General features: G+C 46.1%; 1 protein-coding gene across 2 annotated transcripts in view; it reads right to left on the bottom strand.

The window, feature by feature from the left end:
* LOC119975522 (ephrin type-B receptor 1) overlaps positions 1-23744 on the bottom strand; it is a 657403-nt gene that overhangs the window by 480698 nt on the left and 152961 nt on the right. For both annotated transcript variants that reach the window (XM_038815308.1, XM_038815309.1), the window contains exon 2: positions 16350-16414. In XM_038815308.1, coding sequence (XP_038671236.1) covers positions 16350-16414 — 65 coding nt within the window. The remainder of the gene's footprint in view (positions 1-16349; positions 16415-23744) is intronic.

The raw sequence follows: 23744 nt of genomic DNA, 5'->3' as shown, positions 1-23744 counted from the left end.
TATTACAATTAAAAATGAATAGGCGCAAAAAGGTGTTGCTGGAAAAAGAGACAGGTTGGAAAAACAGTCGTGAAAAATTGATGGAACTGACGATGAGTGTCAATGATATAGGCAGCAATCACTCATCAGGGAGTTTATTTATTAATTCTAGGCACATGTGAACATATACACTTTTCAAAAATTATTTTTATAAATTTAGAGTACCCAATTCCTTTATTCAAATCAAGGAGCAATTTAGCGTGGCCAATCCACCTACCCTGCATATCTTTTTGGGCTGTGGGGGTGAGACCCACACAGATGCAGGGAGAATGTGCAAACTCCACACGGACAGTGACCCCTGACCAGGATCGAATACGGGTCCTTGGCGCCACACGGCAGCAGTGCTAACTACTGCATCGCCATGCCACCCTATGTGAACATATATACATGGATCAAAAGCTACGGGACATCAGCAGCAGAGGTATATGAACTGTGCTCTGCTCCAGGCTAAAGTGAAATTGAGGCTGGATCACGTGACACACTTCCCTTAAAGTGATGTCATGCAGCTATCCCTTCTCGGCATGTTACAACAGAAGTCAAACTATAAAATCATTGGATCCCGGAATGCTGGAGGGGATTCAGAGAGGAAATAGCAAAGGCTCAAATCTTTCAAACGTCTTTGCATTTAGAAGACGTGCTGGATGACCAGAGAGCTGTCAATGTAACATCTCCCTTCAATAGAGACAGTGTAAAAAAATGAGGGAAAAGAGACCATAATCAAATTGATGTACCAGCTTCCCAGCCTCATGTCTCAAAACATCTTCCAGCAAATGAAGTACTTTTCTGAACAACAATCATTGCTGTAATGTAGCCAAATACAATAACTATTTTGTGTGCAGCATGGTCCCACAGCAATGAGATCAATGTGCAGTTACTCAGCTATACTGATGTTGCCTGTGGGATAAGTGCTTGCACGAAGAACTTGGTGATTTTCATTTCACACATATCCATCGGAGTATTTGCATCCACCTCAAAGACTTGATTTAAACTCATGATTGGGATGGCATCATTGACGGTGTAGAAGTTACTCAATGCTCCGACGTAGCCAGAGGCCCAGATTATGCATGCAAGTCTCCAACTCAAGAATGGAGCATTTCTACTGTGACATTGCTAACACTTCACCCTATGCTGGGTGGTTATCCTATGAGGAGCTTGTTTAGCACACTGGGCTAAATCGCTGGCTTTTAAAGCAGACCAAGGCAGGCCAGCAGCACCGTTCAATTCCCGTACCAGCCTCCCTGAACAGGCGCCGGAATGTGGCGACTAGGGGCTTTTCACAGTAACTTCATTTGAAGCCTACCTGTGACAATAAGCGATTTTCATTTCATTTCATTTCATTTTTCATGCAACCAATTACCATTCGGTAGGCTTCTAATGGCTGTAAAATTGACAAAATTGCTACTCAAAATGACACAGGAAGGTAACTGACAAAGCGTTGTAAAAGGCAAGTCACATCTGCCGAGTTTAATAGGGGTTTTGTGAATTAATGAAGTTTCAGCATGGAGCGGCATGGTGGCACAGTGCTTAGCACTGCTGCCTCACAGCGCCAGGAACCCGGGTTCGATTCCCGGCTTGGGTCACTGTCGGTGTGCAGTTTGTACTTTTTCCCTGTGTCTGCGTGGGATTCTTCCGGGTTCTCCGGTTTCCTCCCACAGTCCAAAGATGCGCAGGTTAGGTGAACTGGCCATGGTAGGTTGTCACTTAGTGTCGAGGGATGTGCAGTTGGGTTACAGAAATAGAAGAGAAGTGGGTATGGGAGTCGATGCAGACATAATGGGCCTAGTGGCCTCCTTCTGCACCGTAGGGATTCTATGAGTCGATGAAAACTGGTTGATAACATTAATACCCACATGATAGCAAGCATGCCTACCAGGATGAGAAGTTCATTCAAAGTCAGGATAAAGGGAGAGGTACAAGCAACAAAATCTGATCAGTTTTGCATCCATTGTTCCTCTCAATATATTTCAAAGCCAATCTGAAGTTCAGCACAGAGGGTAGAGCATCAACAATAAAAATAGAGAGCGTGATTACCTGGGGAGAGGAATGGAGATGACTTGGGATGAACACAGATAATTTTGTCAATTGGGCAGGTGAGATTCAATGCAGCAAAATGTGGTGTGAATGAATTTGAAATGAAGCACGAAAACACGCTCGGGATGGTAACATTTCAAATTGAGTAGCGATAGGGAAGGACTCAGGGTTTCCGAAACATGAACTTGTTAAAGTGGGAGGACAAGTTGAGAAACAAAATTAAAAATCTGGGGCGCATGTTCATAATAAGTAGGTTTGCAGAGTACAGAGCTAATGTCAAACCTGTACAAACCATTGCAAAAGATTGTATCGGCTGAATTAAATGGATGGTAAACCCATCTGGGAAAGAAGAGATTCACCAAGATAAAACAAAGGATAAGAGGTTCTATTCCATTACAGACACATTGGGCTGAATGGCCTCCTTTCGAACTTCATGATTCGATGAGAAGAGAAAGAGTTTGTCTTGTTGGAAAGAGAAGTTTAAGAGGAAACCTGATACAACTGTCCCACATAATTAAATGGTTTTTTTAATATACATTTTAAGTACCCAATTCTTTTTGTTCCAATTAAGGGGCAATGTGTAGCGTTGCCAATCCACCACCCCGGCACAGCTTTGGGTTGTGGGGGTGAAACCCATGTAGACACGGAGATAATGTGCAAACACCATACAGACAGTGACCCAGGGCCAGGATCAAACCCGGGTCCTTGGCACCGTATAATGAAATGTTTTGATAAGCTAAACTAGGAGGAGCTATTCAACTGGTTGATGATCAGAAATTAGCGATGATCAATTTAAGACTGTCCCTGAAGGATAAAGAGAAACAACAGGAGAATTGGTTTAACAAAGGCAATTGTTAGGGTATGGAATGCTCGACAAGAGGCTACGATAGCTTTCAAAAGTGCAGTGGATTTGGAAGAAAAATGTTGAAGGGCATGGGGAAAGGGAGTGGAAATTAATGAATACATCTTTCGGAGAGTTGGGTCAGGTATAATCAACACTAAAACAGGCCAACATACCACTGGTTATGTTCCACAGAAGCCTCTTCCCACACTTCGTCCTCTAACTCTATCAACATACCCCTCCTGTTCCTTCCTCTCTTATGTCCTTAGCTACCTTCCCATTAAATGATCTGGATGTGGAGGCTTTTGAGAGGTTGCAGAGGAGGTTTACCAGGATGTTGCCTGGTCTGATGGGTGTTAGCTATGCGGAGAGGCTGAATAGGCTTGTACTGTTTTCATTAGAATGACGGAGTTGAGGGGTGACCTGATCGAAGTCCACAAGATTATGAGGGGCATGGATAGAGTGGATGGGCAGGCACTCTTTCCCAGGGTGGAGAGTTCAGTCGCCAGTGGCATAGGTCTAAGTCCATGGGACAAGGTTTAGAGGATATGTGCGAGGCAGGGTTTTTGCGCAGAGGGTGGAATGCATTGCCAGGGGAGGTTGTGGAAGCAGATACATTAACAGCGTTCAAAAGGCATCTTGGCAAATAATTGGATAGGATGGGAATAGAGGGATACGGCACAAGGAAGTGCTGAGGGTTTTGGCCAAGGTTGGTATCATGACCGTTACAGGCTTGGAGGGCCAAAAGGCCTGTTCCGTGCTGTATTATTCTTTGTTCTTTGTTCTTAACCACTTGTGGTACATCATGGATGCATTCTTTCCCCTTATCTTTTTGGTTTCTACGCAGGAGGCATTGGATGGTGATATTCGAATGGTAAATGTGGGAGGGCGTAGGATAACCGATTTGAGGCAGGATGCCAACAGAGTCTTTCTTAATTGCTGGAACCTGAAAGAGCTGAAAGAAATCGTGAACAAAGTATACAAGGCAGGGGAAAAAAAATCTACAACCAAATGTTAAAAATCTCAAACCATGGGAGTCAAAAACGTGGCACAGAATCAGGAAATAAATTAAATTTGACCATGGGGGTGCAGAAATAGTCACTGCGTTTACCTATCTGGGACGCGAAACAATGACATAGAAAAGATGACGCTGGAAGGAATGGTAGAGGGTGAACATTATGTTGGTCGGCCAAAGACCAGATGGAGTGATGGCATCATGGAATTAACGAGATTGAGTTTCACACGAGCAGAGAGTGATGCAAGATTGATGCAGCTGGAGAAGAGACCATGTTGCAACTCAGCCTCCTGAGTTATCTACACCAACACCATCACCACTTGTGGTAGCATTCTAAACCCTCTCTGGGTAAAGACGTTTCTCTTGAATTCCTAATTGAGTTGTTCATGGAGTCTTGGAGTATTTTTGGCACGATTCCTGGTCTCTCCAGCAAGGGGAAATATCGGGAGTGATTGAACCAAAAGTAAAAAAGTCCATTCTGGGAAGCATTGTTCCCAGCACTTGTAGCACTAGGAAAGACCCCGCTATCTAACAGCACTCTTTTATTTTGGGACTTGACGGGGAACGCCTTGCCAAGGCTGCACTCAGTCCGATATCCTACAGAGGAGCTCCAACGAGCAGAGCTCCTCACTGCAGGAAGAGATCAAAGCGCCATTTTTAAATGGAGTCCCAATTGAACGATCTGCTGACGCAATCCCCGGACACCCCCTTTTAGGGGGCCTCCGAGCCTAACTCACAGAAGCAGGGCATAATACTATTCTTTATTAATTAGGCTTACATTAACACTGCGATGAGTGGGCAGCATGGAAGCATAGTGGTTAGCACAGCACCAAGGACCCAGGTTCAATTCCCGGCATGGGTCACTGACTGTGCGGAGCCTGCACGCTGTCCCCGTGTCTGCGTGGATTTCCTCCAGGTGCTCCTGTTTCATATAGAACATAGAACAGTACAGCACAGAACAGGCCCTTCAGCCCTCGATGTTGTGCCGAGCAATGATCACCCTACTCAAACCCACATATCCACCCTATACCCGTAACCCAACAACCCCCCCTTAACCTTACTTTTTAGGACACTACGGGCAATTTAGCATGGCCAATCCACCTAACCCGCACATCTTTGGACTGTGGGAGGAAACCGGAGCACCCGGAGGAAACCCACGCACACACGGGGAGGACGTGCAGACTCCGCACAGACAGTGACCCAGCCGGGAATCGAACCTGGGACCCTGGAGCTGTGAAGCAATTATGCTAACCACCATGCTACCGTGCTGCCTGCCTTTCTTCGCACAAGCCCCGAAAGACATGCTTGTTAGGTGAATTGGAAATTCTGAATTCTCCCTCTGTGTCCCCAAACAGGTGCTGGAGAGGGGAGAAGCTTTTCACAGGAACTTCACTGAAGTGTTAATGTAAGCCTACTTGTGACAATAATATTATTATCATACATTACTGTGAAAATCCCAGAGTCGCCACACTCCTGCACCTGTTCGAGTGCACGGAGGGAGAATTCAGAATATCCAATTCACCTAACAGCACATCTTTCGGGACTTGTGGGAGGGGCTGGTTTAGCACAGGAATGGAATTCTCCCTTGCCCCCGCTGGCGAGTTCAATGGCTGGTGGGGGAATGGGAGGGAATAATTCAACGGCAGCCAAAAATCAGGTTTACACCAGCATGAATTTCCCATGAGATTATTTGGGTGCCTACCTTGGCAGATCAGGAAACTCGGGAGGCCGCCATGAAACTGATTGGATGCAGACCCGACTGGAATCTTCCTCCCAGACCTGATTCTACTTGCACCACCAGGGGGAAAAGACACCAATCCGGAACACATCCAGAACAGCGTAGCGTGCGGAGGCGGCACCTATCTGAACAATGCTTGGGGCTGCTTCTTGAGTTCAGGGTGGTGGCCACCGGCAACCTTGCAGCCCGGAGCACCACAGCAGTGGCTGGGGCATCAACAGGTGAATCTTCCTGATTCAGTGTCATTGAGGAAGTCTGGAGCAGAATGTTCTTAGAAACCCACCTTCTTTTTCAAGAGGTCCACCTTTCTTCAACGATGGGCCAATAATGTTGGGCACCTTTTAAATATGGCACCCAGATAAGACAGCGGGGACTATGCCATCATGCCCACCCTGCCATGGATATGGTGCTACACCCCTAGGTGCATAACTAATGAAGTCAGAGTCAGAAGCTTGGTTTTCCAGCAGCCTCCACAATGGGAAACACTCAGGGCTGGATTCTCCGTTTCTGGGACTATGTCCCCACGCTGTTGTGAAAACTGTGGCCTTTCACGCCAGAAAAACTGGCGTCAAAAGGCCACATATTCACAGCCCTGCAGGGTGCCAGCAGAGACCCGACATGAAGCTCACAGCTCCAGCTGCAGATACGGGCCCCCGTACGTCTGGGTCAAAGGCCATGCATGCGCACAGCGGCGACCTCCAGCGGCCGTGCCATGCTCAATGGCGGACTCAGACCGTGGAGCTAGACCGCGTAAATAGTGTCCCCGGTCCCGTTTGAGGCCCCCCCCCCCCCCCCCCCCCCCCCCCCCCTCCCCGTCCTCCGATCGGCCCACCCCGGACATGGCAGCTGGGCACTGAGTCCGCAGCCGCCAAACGGGTATCTCAAACGGCAGGACCAGATTAGATCCATGTCCGGGACTTTGTCCGGTCGGGCTCGGAGACTGGCCTCTGGCAATGGCTGCAGGTGGGTGACAGGCAGCATACTTCCCGGAAAAGTTGCTTTTCGGAGGCCGGAGAATCGAGGAACTGGCACCGGTCCCGATTCCATGAGTGGAAATGGATTCTCTGCCACTGCGCCGAACGCGATTTTGGCGTCGGGGCGTGGAGAATCCAGCCCTCCATCTTTCCTCCCCGTTACAGGATTTAGACCTGGATGAGAGAATTCTGCGAAACATTTCTATGAAGTCCAATAATATCTCAATTGTGAGCTAACCAAAACTATGATACAACTTTCCTGCTTTTTGATTGTACCCCTCCAGGAATGCTCCCCATTGCGCTTATTGCTTTTCTAATGTCATTAGCAACCTGTGTCACTATTTTTATTGATTTGTGTATCTGTACTCCAGATCCTTCTGCCCCTTCCGTCCATACATGTTTTCCCAAGCAGCATGTGAACTTCACATTTGGCAGGATAGCCTTGTTCCAGAATTGTGGAGAATCACATTCCCTCCTCCCGTGACTCTCATTGCAAGGCTGGGATTTGCAGCATTGTGATACGGAGACTTGGTTGATCTCGTCTCCCTCATGGTAATCAAGAATCAGTCAGCCTCGCACCACGAAGAGTTCTCAGACAGGTAGTGGTGCGTTATTAGACAGGGTACTTGCCTGAAGATGAGGATGATCTTATTTCATCTATTTTCAAGCTATGGTGCAATTTTTGTCAAGTATTTGAGATAAGATTACTGTATTGATGAGCTTGCAGCTGCCACTTTAATTTTGTCAGGTCAATTCTGTTACAAAATCACTAATATTAAAAGCGTAAGTAATCATGCATGATTGATTCGACTCAATATTTGGCCTGGCGTAATGATTGGTATTACCCCTTGACTGGCTGTGTGTGAACATACGCTTCAAGCATGTCTACATCTCAAGCAGGATTAAAATATTAAAATCTCCAACTTTATCGTACCTCATCATCTCATTCTTTTCAATCATGTCGGTGGCTCTTATTATGAGCCTTGTGGCTTCACCTGCATATTTTAATAAAGTTTACATTTTATCTATGTGCTGATCACAGCTTCTAAGTGCTTTTCTGATGTAGAAATTCACGTTTGATATTTTTTGATATTTTTCCCTCGGAAAGTCTGCCAGCTGTGAGGAAGAAAGCAACAGAGTCCGAGAAATGACTGGAATTGAGTTTTCCCACTGTGGTTAACAATCAGACATATCGATCAAATGCGCCACTAGTCACCAAGTTGAAGGAGAGATTGTTTCCATGTCTTAAAGCATATTGCAGCCAAGAAAATACTTTTATTGTGGAGTCGCTGTTGGAATATGTGAATTGCAGCAGCCAATTTGTGCCCAGCAGGATCCCACACACAACAGTGTGACAATGCCCAAATGATTTACATGAGGCATTGGTTGAGGGATATATATTGGTGAAGACAACACTGAGCAGAGGTGGAAAATAATCTGCTGCTTCTCCTGACAATCACCAGTACTAGGGATTTCCGACTCTGAATGTCCGGGGTTAACCAGTATTAGGAATTCCTCCTCCAAGCACCATCTCAAGCAGCCCGGGAGAACAGGGGAGAACAGGGGTTTAAGTTTTATGCCACAGAGAATAAAAGTTTCCAACTATGCCCAATCCACAGGCTGACATCACCAACTGCTTCTCATCTCTGGCTTAATGATGTCTCCCGACCACTACGGCAGAGAGCTGTGACACGTATAGAGCAGAGCGCGGAGGAGACTGTTGGGAATCAGAGACTGATATCTGGGAGAATATTAGTATATGTATGACAGTGGTGGGGGTTCTTAAAGCAGAGGGAGAGACAGACAGGCAGAGATACTGAGAAATGGCCGATTGGAAAGAAGAGAGGACCCGGTGAGGTATTCTATGAGGTATCCTATAGGTATTCTTGTTGCTGAGTAAATGTCTTTTATTTAACTTGCCGGGCTTCCCTTCTTTTATTAAAGTCATTAAAATATTTGAGATGGAAAATAAAGGCTGTTTTACCGAGAGTCAAAAAACATCCAATCAGTCAGTAAACTAGTTCATCAACTTCCCAGCTGACATGGGAAGGCAGCTCCCCATGAAAATGGTCATCCCAGGCAACCAACAGCAGGAGTGAGGGGATAGAGCAACTGGAAGCTTTGAGGAAATGACCGAACCAGAGAGACTGGGAAATGGGGGTTTGGGGAGAGTGAGAGACTGGGAAAGCAGGGTTCAGGGGAACCAGGGAAACTGGGCAATGAGGACTTGGGGAGAGTGATGGAGGTGAAGGAAAAGGGACTGGAGGAGTGATGGGAACTGGGGAATGCGGGTGTCTGGAATATTAAAACTGGAAGTGATTTAATAATCAACCTTTGGGAATTAGCCTGAGGTTTCCAAGAATTGGAACCTGAGAGTGTAACCTGCGAGCAAAAACAAAAATCACAGGAACATTAAATAATTGTGAGGTTTTTTTTCACACTTTGTTTATTAGTTGTAATAACCTGCACGGGACTCTTACAGCTGGGGATGGTTGTTTCCCCGTGCTCATTGGAACTGTGAGCTCCTCTGCTGTGGGCAGGGTAGTTTACCCAGCGCGAGTGCAAATGCTCAGCCACTGTAGAGCCGATTGGAAAGGAGAGAGGACCCAGTGAGGTGTAACCGGGCCTCCTGTAGGTAATCTTGTTGCTGTGTAAATGTCTTTTATTTAACTTGTCGGACTTCCCTTCTTTTATTCAACTGAAGAAGGAGCCGTGCTCCGAAAGCTCGTGTTTGAAACAAACCTGTTGGACTTTAACCTGGTGTTGTAAGACTTCTTACTGTGCTCACCCCAGTCCAACGCCGGCATCTCCACATCTTTTATTCAAGTCATTACAATATTTGAGATGGAAAATTAAGGTTGTTTTACTGAGTCAAAAATCATCCAATCAGTCAGTAAACTAGTTCATCAACTTCCCAGCTAGAAGTCTTACAACACCAGGTTAAAGTCCAACAGGTTTGTTTCAAACACTAGCTTTCGGAGCACTGCCCAGCTGACATGGGAAGGCAGCGCCCCATGAAAATGGTCATCCCAGACAACCAATAGCAGGAATGAGGGGATAGGACAGCTGGAAGCTTTGAGGAAATAGCCGAACCAGAGTCGGGCAACCCATCACAAGATCAATACCGTGTAAAGAAGGACCCCACTGGCTTTGGGTGGGTGTCTGTGCTGCCTGCTCGCTATGGGAGGTTAGAATTGGGACAGGGCTGTTCCTGTTGTTTGCAATACGAACGAGTGACCGAGCACGGTTGATTTAAAATTGCTCCCAATATCGCTGATTGATGTGATTCTCAGGCGTTCAAATTGCACGTAAATCACCTCAACTCCACAGTCATTTACTAAACCCCAGGAGACCAGTAAAATTATATTACAATGCAAATACATTGCCAGGCTGGTTAGCATCAGTGAAACATTACTGAGGCATAGAAAGATAAAGCTCTGCTTTGTCCCACATGGTTCTGTCACAATGAGAACACACTGATATCAGGAACTTCATGGAGGTCAAAATCTACCACATAGTAATTAATTTTGCTGTGGAAACAAAGAGAACCTATTTTTTTGCTGTGAATCTATTTACAAAGAGCACCTGACTTTATCTGTCTGCAACTCCAGAGATCGTAACTTTATGGATCAAACATAAAATTCACCTGTCACTTAATGGATGGAGGTTGGACAGTTCAGGGCGAAGGAATTCACGTGCATTTGAAAGTAATAACTGCTCCTAATCACATTGTGGAGTGCTATAAAAGGAAAGTCTTTCAGTGTCTTGGCTGGATTTCCTGTGTTAATCCAGGCATTAGAAGATTCACAACTGCCTGAAAGCCTTCATCAGGAATTTAATTCCCACCCTCCCCATCACTTTTCAAAGGCTCAGATTCCAAAGGCATCTTCTCACAAGGTTAGGACAAGCCGACAATTATCTGACGTCACTGGTTGCCCACTACAAAGCTGGGTCAAAGGTTCTTACACACAAGAGAAAAGCTCCCTTAATTTGACTGGTATTGCACAGACTGTGAAGATGTGTTTCTCTCGCTGCCGTCCCTATGCTGGTGTTACGTTGCTACACTTTGTTCAGTTGTGTGAAAGGAAGGGAGGGGATAAATGCTGAAGGAATTTGGAAGATGAAAGGAACACCTGAGAGGGATGGGGTGAATGAAAAAGAAGAGGTCAAAGGGCATCTAATGATTCGTCTCAAATTGCTTCAGAATTCAAGCATTCCATTACTTCCCCCCCAATGGTCCCTTTCTCTCTGACATTCCGTACACATTCATCCAATGGGATACAATGGAATGTCATCCTGTGAAGCCAATATTGTAGGTCTGTGTACAATGGCAACAAGTAGAGCTGAGCAACAAACCCATGTATAAAACAAAAAGTTCCCAGTGAGAGGAGACATCAGCCAAGGATCCTGCTCCTAATTACCATCCAGGGGTCCAGCTGGTAAAGCACATGTACAGGGGTCAGTTGAGATCAGGATAAAGGATCACTTGTGATGCTCCCACAATTTAGAGTCATACATGAGTGAGGTGCTGGAGGCCTCAGGCAGCCGGCCGATGGCTGTGGGACTTTACCCCAAGCGTAAGGTATTATCTTCAGAATCTTTGCAGAGCTGGAAAGCAGGCAACGCTGAATTCTAAAGAGTAGCAGAACAAAGAGTAGGGGAGTAAAGCAGGTCTTGGCCACTTGAGTGTCAGCTTGACTCACTTGATGGACTGACACTCCAGCGCAATACTGAGGGAATGCTGCAGTGTCAGAGGTACTGTCCTGCTGTTTAGATGTTAAAATATAGCCCTGTCTATCCCCTCAGGTGGATTTAAAAATCCTACGGCACAATTCAAAGACGAGCAGTGAAGTTCCCCCATTGGGATCCAGGCAAAAATGAATGAAATGAAATGAAAATCGGTTATTGTCACAAGTAGGCTTCAATGAAGTTACTGTGAAAAGCCCCTAGTCGCCACATCCCTCATTCAAAGAAATTATAATCTAATCATTTCTCTCATCCATATTTGTGGGATCTTACTGCAGGCAAACAGTCTGGTTCTGTTTGTGTACAGTGGTGCAGGACGGTGGTGCAGTGGTTAGCACTGCTGCCTAACGGCACCAAGATCCCAGGTTCAATCCCTGCCCTGGGTTACTGTCCGTGTGGAGTTTGCACATTCTCCCCGTGTCTGCGTGGGTTTCCCCCACAACCCAAAGATGTGCAGGTTAGGTGGATTGGACATGCAAAATTGCCCCTTAATTGGAAAAAATGAATTGGGTACTCTAAATTTATACATAAAAAATGTTTATGTAAAAAAAAACAGTGACTGCACTTCATGAGCATGGTGGAACAGTAGTTAGCACTGCTGCCTCACAGCACCAGGGACCTGGATTCAATTCCAGCCTCAGGTCATTGTCTGCGTGGAGTTTGCACATTCTCCTTGTAACTGTATGGGTTACCTCTGAGTGCTCCGGTTTGCTCCCACAGTCCAAAGATGCGCAGGTTAAGTGAATCAGCCATGCTAAATTATCCCTTAGTGTCCAAAGATGTGTATGTTAGATTGAGGACTTATAGCGGGTGGCACGGTGGTGCAGTGGTTAGCACTGCTGCCTATGGCGCTAATTACCCGGGTTCGATCCCAGCACCGGGACACTGTCTGTGTGGAGTTTGCACATTCTCTGCGTCTCTGCGTGGGTTTCACCTCCACAACCAAAGATGAGCAGGTTAGATGGATTGGCCACACGTAATTGCCCCGAATTGGAAAAAAATAATTGGCTACTCTAAATTTATTTTTAAAAAGGCTGAGGGGTTGTTGGGATAGGGCAGGGGAGTGAGTTTAGGTGGAACGTTCTTTCAGAGGGTCAGTGTAGACCTGATGGGCTGAATGGCCTCCTTCGTCACTGCAGTGATTCTATGATTCTATAAAGTCATCAATTAACTGTGGAGGACTCGGGGGAGTCCTGGCGATTTAAACAGTGCTGTGTAAACTCCAAGCTTCCTTCTTTCTGTTTACCCTCAAACAACAAAGCAGATTGAACTTGTTCTACCTCCACCTCGGTTTTGCACATCGCTCAGTGGCACAAATAAAATCCAGCATATACCATGATGTGACCAATCGCACATCCACCTATCAGGTTGATGCAGAAGTTTTGGATAATATTTTTTTTTTATAAATTTAGATTACCCAATTATTTTTTCTATTAAGGGGCAATTTAGCGTGGCCAATCCACGTACTCTGCACATTTTTGGGTTGTGGGGGCGAAACCCACGCAGACACGGGGAGAATGTGCAAACTCCACATGGACAGTGACCCAGAGCAGGGATCGAACCTGGGACCTCAGCGCCGTGAGGCGATTGTGCTAACCACTAGGCCACCGTGATGCCCTTGGATAATATTTTTTAAAATTACACCATTCTGTTGGCTCACGATAATAAAACACACCTTTGAAAATTTTCAAGATATAAACATGATGTGAAGAGAATAATCTAATGACATGTGCTGAATATTTTGAGCTCATTAATGGTTTGATCAGTGTGAGCAATGTATTGGAATCTCATAAAAAACCTAACCACAGTAAACCTGTGTCTTTAATTATTTATATATGCCATAATCTACAATGCCCCAGCCACAAATCTACTTTGCCAATGTGGCTTAATTTCTTCATTATCAACCAGTTAATTTAAAATGAATCATTAGCTTGCAATCCATCTCCCTTTGTTCTTCATGGTAAAGTCAGTAAATTATACCAGGTGAATGGTCCACACTAAGACACTGGCTACCTCAACAAACCATCCAGTGGGCCTCAGTGAAATGGTGGTCTATTTTGAGCAGAGGGAGTCCATACTGATCGAGAGTAGAACCTGGGGCAGAGGGACACATACACCTCTCAAAGATCATTATAATTAATCTCAGCATTCCACACAAAAATGCAGACTCTATGAAAAGAAAAGCATAAACGGCCAGGAAAGACACATGAGAACATGTTCACTCTCCTTTCTATTTCACCTGCCCCTCATTTCTACAGTCATCCCAGCCTCCCAAGACCCAAGAACTTGCCCCTTAAACTCTCCTGCTCTTCATCTTCCCACCAGCTTTTAACCCTCTCTCCCCATTTAATTGACTCTTATCTCCTCTCTGTTTACTATTTCTACCCGGTGTTGTTCACTCCCACTTTTGCAGCCTTCTCTCTTCACTCCTGGCTCGCTTTGTTTGTCTTAAGTGACATTTAAGGGGCATTTTGACAAATACATGAATAGGATGGGAATAGAGGGATACGGACCCAGGAAGTGCAGAAGATTTTAGTTTAGTCATGCAGCATTGTCGGCACGGGCTTGGAGGGCCGAAGGGCCTGTTCCTGTGCTGTACTTTTCTTTGTTCTTTGTTCTTTATCTCTCTCTTTCCTCCATTTTCTCCTTCATTCTCGCCTCTCCTCAGGCTCCTCTACCCTACCTTAAATAGCTCATCAAGTTCCATTCCCTCACCGCCACTACATTCACTACATTCATGGAAGAGCACTATATTCACCAATAAATTTTTAAAAAACACTTGCATTGCATCTTTATGACCTCGGGACATGTCAAACTCTGTAAAGTCAGCGAGGTAATTTTGAGGTTTGGTCACTGTTAAAATGGAGGAAACACAGAACCCAATGCAGGTGTAGCAAGAACCCATAAGTAACATTTCTTTGTTTTATAGCTCCATGTGGACTTTTCATCCATCTGAGAGGTTTAACATCTCGGGCGCGATTCTCCGCTGCCCAGGCCGGATGGGAGAATCGCGGGAGGGCCGCTCTGGCACCCCCCACGATTCTCCCACCCCTCCAAAGTGGCGTGTCGCGTTTTGCGACATGCCGCTCGGAGAATCGCGGGTCGCCATTTTTCACGGTTCTCCGGACCGGATGGGCTGAGCGGCCTGCCGTTCCCGACCTGTTCACGCCGGCGGCAACCATACCTGGTCGCTGCCGGCGTGAACATAGCGCGAAAGGTATGTTTGGGGCCTGTGGAGAGGGGATCGAGCACCACGGCCATGCTCGGGAGGGGACTGGCCCGCAATCGGTGCCCACCGATCGCCGGGCCGGCGTCTCCGCCGCCCCACAAGATCAAGCCGCCACATCTTGCGGGGCAGCGGAGGGGAAGACGGCAACCGTGCATGCGCGGGTTGGCACCTAGCCAACCTGCGCATGCGCGGCTGACGTCACGTAGGCGCCGCCGGCCGCGTCATTATCGGCGCGCCGCTTTGACGCCACGTCAAGGCCCGGCGGCCGAGTTACACAAAGCGCCGCTCCTAGCCCCCCGTGGGGGAGAATAGGGGGCGAAGAGCGACCTCTGACGCCGTTGTGAAACACTCCGGGTTTCACGACGGCGTTGGCCGTTGCGGAGAATTCCGCCCGAGCTGAAAGATGGTATTCTCTGACCGAGAGGATGCTGCAATGTCCTGTCTTGGACTCTCAGCCTTGATTTTGTGCTCAAGTCTCTGGCCTTGGTCTTGAACTCACAATCTTCTGATTAAAAATCAGGACTCTGAGCCAGGGCTGCCATCTTTGATTTGCAGAGACAATGTGAAGGCCCTTACAATATCTAAAAGGAACCTTCAGGAGACTAGTCTGAGCACAGGGTTGCACACAAAGCCGGTGGTTTACCAGCTGGATGTCGTTTGTGCTGAAAATGTTTTTTTTTGGGGGGGGGATGGGGGCAGGGGCTAGCTGAATATAACCGACAGGGTCCTTTATACCATCATCTCTCCATCAATTACATGGATAATATTTGTTTTGCATTAGCCAGGTGCATGAAAGCTGTGGTAGTCGGAATTCCAAACATGATGTGTTGTTAGACTGAAGAATGTAGATAATTACTGTTTTCACAACTAGTGAAGTGCAAGGATTTAATGATAGGTTTGGAGAAGTTTAAGTAGTTCCATCTTTTCTTTTCCTTGGCAGCATCTTTGCAACATTTATATGTAAGAGAAGTGAATATTCTACTCCCACTCCTGTTTCCCCTGCAGTGTAGGTATTATTGCTCATCTTAAAGAGTAGTTATCTCGTTTTGAATGCTTACCTCAAGAAGGATTTATTGGAATGGTTGCAATTCAGGTTCACCACAGTGAAACCAAGGCTATGAGGGTGAAATGATTTGCACAGGTGCCATTAACTTGGTGCCTATTGTCTTGAGTAAGGGGGTTTTGAGGGTTTATCTGATTGAGGTGCTTAAATCAATACAGGTAAAGGATATATCATTGGATTGAAACAAATAAATTATTTTCTCTGGTGGGGGATCTGGAGCCAGGGGGCATAACCTTAAAAATAGAGTTAGACCTTTCAAAAGTGAAACTATGAAGAATTTATTCAGACAAATGATAATGGAAATCTTTGAATTCTCTGTGTAAGGAGATCCTGGAAGCTCGAGATCAATTGGAACTTTCAAGGCTGAGACTGATGGATCTGCAGTGAAATGGCAGCAATGCCAATATTTCAGAGAAGAGCAGGCAAGAATTCCCTGGTGTCTTGCTCAAGTGTTATCCTTCAATCAAACACTTTAATTGTCATTTGTCTCATTGCTGTTTGTGGCACTTTGCTGAGCGCGTACTTCAAATTGCTTCTGAAGTGCTTTGGGGCGTCTTAGGATTGTCTGTGTCTGATTCTCTCTCTTCCTCTCCTATCTCTTTTTCATTCTACCATTTTGAGAGGAGGAGGACTCTGTCAGTGAACTGTGTGCCGATAGTTGAAATGTTCTTACCCCCGATGAAGGATATGCTGTCCAGCCCAGTTCGGCTGTGGCAGTCCGAGTGTCCAGCAGAGTTTCTGAAGAAAGAAGAAATAAAAACAATAGCAGGTCAACTATTGAGCATTCACTCAATGAGACAGAGTATTAGGCACTGTGACCATCACAGAATCAGTGTATATATTACCACTCCATTCACCCTGCCCATTTTGCATTACCAACACCCTCTCTGCCATTCCCATGAAAATGGAACTGTACAGGGTTATATTTACAAGATGGGACTCCAGCTTTTATATTTAAAGGGGGCACATTGGCCACCTGGCCAGAGGTCCATTGCAAAATGGTGCCGGGCACATCACCAGTGACCCCATTTTGGGATCATTTCCACCCCGTTAATGACTGTTAAGTGCTACCTAAAATTGACCCCACACAGTGAAAATTCAGGAGCCACGTACTCTCAGATAGGAGCTTCACTCCAAAGGGCAAGGTAGGGCTGAGAACTATCGTGGTTTTGTCTGTTGCTGCATTATTATTATTCTCGTCAATACAGTTTCTTGGGATCGGTCAATTTCCCACTGCTAGCAGATGGCGAGTGGAGGTTCACGTGGAGCATAAACACTGACATGAACATGTTGGGCTGAATGGCCTGTTCCAGTGCTGTACATTGTATGCGAATCGTAACTGCACCAAAAGTTTAGTTTCTGCATGTAAATTCTGGCAAGTCAGCACCTTGACAACTTGCGATGACTAGTCTCTATAAAAATCAAGTGAGCAATTCCCTCGGCATTTATCAAAAAAATGTCCACAGGACATTTAGCTGCTTTTTGAGACAGTACAGAAACAAAGAAGTGATTAAGAAAAATAGAAGTTTGTAGCATGTAAAGAGCAATTAGCCCATCAAGAATGTTCCTCCTCAGCCCATGTACAGGCCTTTCTATCTCAGTTTCTCCCCGAAAGATTTAAGATCTTTTTACAAAGTGCATACCCCTCTGCACTATTCTGATGCTCGACCAGCCAACAGTCCCACCACAATTAATAAGCAAATGTCGGGGCAGCACGGTGGTGCAGTGGGTTAGCCCTGCTGCCTCACGGCGCCGAGGTCCCAGGTTCGATCCCGGCTCTGGGTCACTCTCCATGTGCAGTTTGCTACATTCTCCCCATGTTTGCATGGGTTTCGCCCCCACAACTCAAAGATGTGCAGGGTAGGTCAATTGGCCATGCTAAAGTGCCCCTTATAATTGTAAAAAATGAAGTGGGTACTCTAAGTTTGTTTAAAAAATATGTAAGCAAATGTTGGGTTCTATGCTCATGACACATACAGTTGCATATTGAACTTTCTCTGGAGTGATTATATTGATGTGTCCAGTAAAGTTCATTTTGTATTTGTCTTCTTGCTTTGTTTTAAATCCGATTGGCCCAGATTATGGTGGAGTAGAGTTGATTATGGAGGCCTTTAGAAATGGTGGTGGGGCCCAGTTGTCGACGTCCCACCCCTATCCCTGAGGATGTGCATAAATTACACAGTCAGAAAATTCAAACTCTGCAGGACCATTTGAAGCCATTGCTGGGTTCAAAGAGAGCCCATTTTCACCCTTTCAACCACCTGCTAAGCAGCCTCCTTCGGCACTCTCACACTCTCATGGACACTTCTGATCAGCCTCTGGGGTTGGCAGGTTGATTCTATCCCACTCCACCTCCTGGAGTGAAAATTGGGGGTAACACTGTCTTATAAACCAACTGGGTGGGGTGGGGTCTGCCGAGTTGGGAAACTGCCTAACTTGAGACACCCAACTGGGTAGTGAAAATCCAATCCTAAATCTGCAGAATATGACTTTATAATCAATTTAAGAATGGATACACTTATCTTCTCATAACATTAAAAAACTTATATCAGTATACACTTGTCAGCCTTTCCCATGATAAATTCACATGTACCCAGGTCAGGTTCCTCTTCCTGTTTAGATCCATTCCGATCTACATTCCCAAGGCCTTTTTCAAAGCGCTGGACAAACTAATCATGGCGTTCGTATGGGGGGGGGGGGGGGGGGGGGGGGGTGTAAAAATGCTAGGATCCCAAAGAAGGTCCTACAAAAAACAAAATCCAGGGGGGGGCTAGCCCTCCCAAACCTACAATTCTACCACTGGGCGGCAACAGCCGAGCGAGTAAGGGGATGGATCCAGGAGCCAGAAGCCGAGTGGGTGCGTGCGGAGGAGGCCTCCTGCATGGGGACCTCCCTCTGGGCCCTCGCCATGGCAGCACTCCCATCCCCACCCAAAAAACACTCCAGCAGCCCAGTGGTGACACCCACCCTCCAATCCTGGAACCAACTGCGGTAGCAATTTGGCCTGACCAAAATGTCGGACAAGGTTCCCATCTGCAACAACCATAGGTTCACACCAGCACTGACTGACGCCACCTTCAAAAGGTGGAGGCAGGACGGAGGGACACTGACAGTCAGGGACCTATACACGGACGGCAGGATCGCAACACTGGACGAACTGACAGAGAAATTTCGGCTAGCCAGGGGGAACGAGCTACGGTATCTGTAGCTCAAAAACTTCTTACGAAAGGTGACAAGGACGTACCCACAACCACCACGACAGACACTACTGGAAGACCTACAGGACGCAAGTATCCTAGAGAAAGGGAACTGTAGCGACATGTATGACCGACTGGTAGAAAGGGACGACACCGTACTGGACGCAACAAGAAAGAAATGGGAGGATGACCTGGGGATTGAGATAGGGTGGGGACTCTGGAGCGAAGAACTGCAGAGGGTCAACTCCACTTCCACGTGCGCAAGGCTCAGCCTGACGCAACTAAAAGTGGTACATAGAGCCCACTTAACAAGAAACCGTATGAGTAGGTTCTTCCCAGAGGTGGAGGACAGATGTGAACAGTGCCAAAGAGGCCTGGCCAACCATGCCCACATGTTCTGGTCTTGCCCCAGACTCATGGAGTACTGGACAGCCTTCTTCGAGGTTATGTCCAAAGTGGTGGGGATGAGGGTGGAACCATGCCCGATAGTGGCGGTCTTCGGGGTTTCAGACCAGCCAGATCTATTCCTGGAGAGGAGGGCAGATGCCCTTGCCTTTGCCTCCCTGATCGCCCGCCGTAGAATCCTGTTTGGCTGGCGGTCAGCAGCACCACCCAGAGTTGCAGACTGGCTGTCCGACCTCTGGGAATCTCTCCAAATGGAGAAAATCAAATTCGCCATCCGAGGGTCAGACGACGGCTTCCACAGAACGTGGGAGCCATTCATGCAATTGTTCTGGGACCTGTTTGTGGCCAACGAACATGAGGAAGAATAGGCGGGTGGCCAAGAATCAGGAAAAATGGACGGGAATCGGGGGAAGGTAGCCCGGGGGGGGGGGCTACGGGTTCGCTATGGGGGTTTGTTCTCATGGTTTTATGCTTATTTCTTCTTCTTGTTAATTTATTGTTTTTGTATTGGTGGGGTTACTGTTTTTCTCTGTTGTGATAAAATTTGTTGTTGAAAACTTGAATAAAAATTATTCCAAAAAAAAAAGGAAGGACAAAGCCGCAAGCGACAGTCTGATGGCAAGCTAAGGCCCAAAATCAAATTGTAAATAAATGCCTATAAACATGTGCCTCGGCCATATTGGGGAATGTAAAATATGTATGCCGGTTAAAGGGGGTGGCCACAGTTGTTATTATGAAGATGCTTACCTGTAAATATACATGTTAATTTTTGCGTGTTTTTTTTCTAATAATTTGTAATTTGTTGGATATAAAATATGAAAACTCAATAAAAAACATTTGCAAAAAAAAATAATAAATTCACATGTACATATTTGAAAATAGAAATTACCTATGGAAACTTGTCATACTGCAATTACATCCTCCCACCAGTGGAAGTACTGTGGGAAGAATAACTTCAAAGTAGGGACTGGATTTTCTCTGTGCAGCTAGTTCCTTTCTTTGTTAGAACGTTCACCTTCTAATGCTACTTTATATGAGGACAACTCTTGGTCTACAACTCCTCTTGCGTTATGGGACACTGTGGGCGTGATTTTCCACTCCCCCAGCTGCGTGTTTCTCGGTGATGCATCGTTCACTGGAGAAGGATTCTCTCTTCCCGTTGCTTGTCAATGGGATGTCCCATTTAAACCACCCGACGCCACACTGCCAGGAAATCCATGGGCAGGCGTGTGCTGCCAGCGGGAAAAGAGAGTCCCAGCGGCACATATTACAGATAAAATAAAACAGTTCTTCAAACTGCAGAGCGCGATTCATTAAACTGGAATCACCGTGAAATAATACTGTCAAAGCCTTCTGAATGATGAGCAGAGGTCAAAAACACCTCAAACTGGTCTTCGTTATGTAACATGCTTAAAATCTATTAAGCAACAAATGTCTTTAATTACACAGTTTTAATTTAAAATAACATTAGGTTTACATTCCACAGTGTTGTCAAATGCTGTACCGAATTTATTCTGTGACAGTCTTGCCATCTATCAAATTTAATTCATGTAGGTACGATGCTGCAGCTATTAGCTGTAATAATTACACACAGACAGTATCAGCATTGCAGCAAGGAGGCCTGAAGGAAGATTGTTTTATTATATTATTCTGTCATTTTCAACTCCTTTTTGAGTCTCAACATAAAAATATCTTGTTAATGAAGTCATCTTTTTTTAAAATTCTTTGATTGGAAAGCATTTCACGAGTGCCACGTTCACTAAGTTCTCCTGAAATCCATGAGTGCTTCCACAATGAGTACTTTGTTTCAATATATTGACGAGAAGGCAACTCCACTAATGCTCAGAAAAATGTTCAATACTGTCAACCACTGCAGTTCAATTTGTGCCCCATTCGAACTTGGTGAATGACTGAAACATTGTCCACATAGCCCTCACGCTGTCCACACTGTAATACTGCCCCACTAGAGTTGCTAACAGTGACTGGACATTTTGGTGCAAGTTCATCACATGACCTCCTGTCACAAATAGTCTCACGCTCACTTTCCCGCAATTGGCCACTCAACATGTCCATCATCAAAGTGCCCCACCTTCCCTCATCAAATGATTGATTCTTGACTGGAAGACAAAAAGCTATTGGCCTCCATTTCCAATATGTTTGGAACCAACAAAGTGTTCAAAGAAAATAGCAATTTAAATTCTTCTCTGATTCTTCTCTATTCTTGCTCAAAGCGATGCCATGCAGATTAATTTGTAATTCATGTAGACCACGGTCAACTACCTCATGAACAATCAGCTTGATGCAGGGACCATTCATGTTGGTCATTAGTGGAAGACTTCCCCAGTGCTGGATCACTCCGACCATTGTAACGTAAGGTGGGGGGGGGGGGGTGAACATGAAACAGCAGCAAGGGCTTCCCCCTTGTTTTCTGTCCATCCACCCCCCCCCCCCCCCCCCCCCCCCCCCCCCCCCCCCCACGCCTCCCCTCCGCCCGTGATGTTACATTGGGGCGGGGAGGCCTTGTGTAATGATATGCAGACATCTAACCAATGGGTCATCAGAACAAGACACAACCAATGGGTAATCAGAACACCCAGCACTGGCATTACCACATGAGGGCACCACACGACCACTATAAAAAGGACAAGGCACACAGACCCTGCCCCTTCCACCGGCAGAAACCTAGAGAGCAAGACGTGTGTGGTTAGCAGCACAGTCACACCATAGCGTGTGGTCTCGAGCAAGTTCATATAATTAGTGGAGTATATTGTGTTACTAGAGTCAGATTAGTAGAGTGTAGAACTCATTTAGGAGCTTTGTTAATCACTCAATAAATACGTTCAATTTACCTCAAGCTCTGGAGTATCGTTCAGCAACTCCTACACCAGGTAGCGCCTAACAACGCACCTCGGACCTGCCCTTAGACCAATTGAGGCACTTTTGTAACCAATTGTTGACCAATTAAGGGCCAGTCTGACACAGTCTCAACTTTTAAGCTGGCAGAGGATTTCCCAGATATGGGTGGGGGAAAGCCTGAAAATAATCGGGTTTAGACCTCTGACGGGAACTAGGGTCGCGGGCACCTCCATCAGAAGCTTCTACGCCTTAAGGCTTAGTGACTGCTGGATATCCTTCAGCCTTCAGAACAGCGACCATGACACCGTACAACCCTGCCATGGCAATCTCTGCAAGACATGCCAGATCATCGAGATGGGGACCACCATTGCACATGAGAACACCACCCACCAGGTACGTGGTACATATTTGTGCGACTCGGCCAACGTTGTCTACCTCACAGCTGCAAGAAAGGATGTCCCGAAGCGTGGTACATTGGCGAGACCATGCAGGCACTACGACAACGGATGAATAGACATCGCACGACAATCGTCAGGCAGGAATGTTCCCTTCCAGTCGGGGAACACTTCAGCAGTCAAGGGCATTCAGCCTCTGATCTTCGGGTAAGCGTTCTCCAAGGCAGCCTTCAGGATGCGCGACAATGCAGAATCGCCGAGCAGAAACATAGCCAAGTTCCGCACGCATCAGTACGGCCTCAACTGGGACCTTGGATTCATGTTGCATTAGATTCACCCCCCACCATCTGGCCTGGGCTTACGAAATCCTACCAACTGTCCTGGCTTGAGACAATTCATACCTCTTTAACCTGCGATTATCCCTCTCTCCAGTTGCTCCATCAGGGCCTGTAAAGACTTAATTACCTGAAAAGACTTCCATTCAAAGTATTGTATTGCATCTTTAACTTTGCCTATATGTTTCTAGAGCTCACCTCTTCATTCACCTGAGGAAGGAGCAGTGCTCCGAAAGCTAGTGATTCCAAACAAACATGTTGGACTTTAACCTGGTGTTGTAAGACTTCTTCCTGTGCTCACCCCAGTCCAACACCGCCGTCTCCACATCATGGCTAAAAATCCTGGCCCATGTTCAGAGGAGTGTTGAGCCCGGCATATTCAAATGAGGCATAAGAGTTAAAATGTGAGATCTGTGGATCAGGATCAAACCCAGCGAGTTAAAGTTGGAACAAACTGGTCAAAGAAATCTTTCCATTTGAATAACAGACATCAACTCAACTAAGCTAGAAAGCGCATTGTTGATCTTCCTTAGCAACTTCGTTGGAGGGGCAAGCCCCGCCCTCCAGATAAATCATAAAGTGGCTGCAATTCCCTGGCTTAAAATGTCTCTAGTGCGTCATAGAATTCAGAAAGATTGTAATTATTTTGTAAAACCCTGTTACCTCACCACAGATTTCAGCAACATTCATGAGCCATTAATATTATGTAACACCAACAGTGAAGCCTATTTGCCTGGACTGTAATCAAACACCGATCATTAACAACGTTGCTTACAAGATGATATGGGTTTGAATACACGTACAGTTGAATAAATCCCGAAGTAGTCCCCCTTCTCAGCTACCCCCAGTGACCTACCTAACCCACCACAAAGTGACTGAA

This window comes from Scyliorhinus canicula, chromosome 13 (genome assembly GCF_902713615.1).
Source record: "Scyliorhinus canicula chromosome 13, sScyCan1.1, whole genome shotgun sequence".
Lineage (NCBI taxonomy): Eukaryota > Metazoa > Chordata > Chondrichthyes > Carcharhiniformes > Scyliorhinidae > Scyliorhinus > Scyliorhinus canicula.
This window is presented reverse-complemented; position numbering and strand designations above follow the sequence as displayed.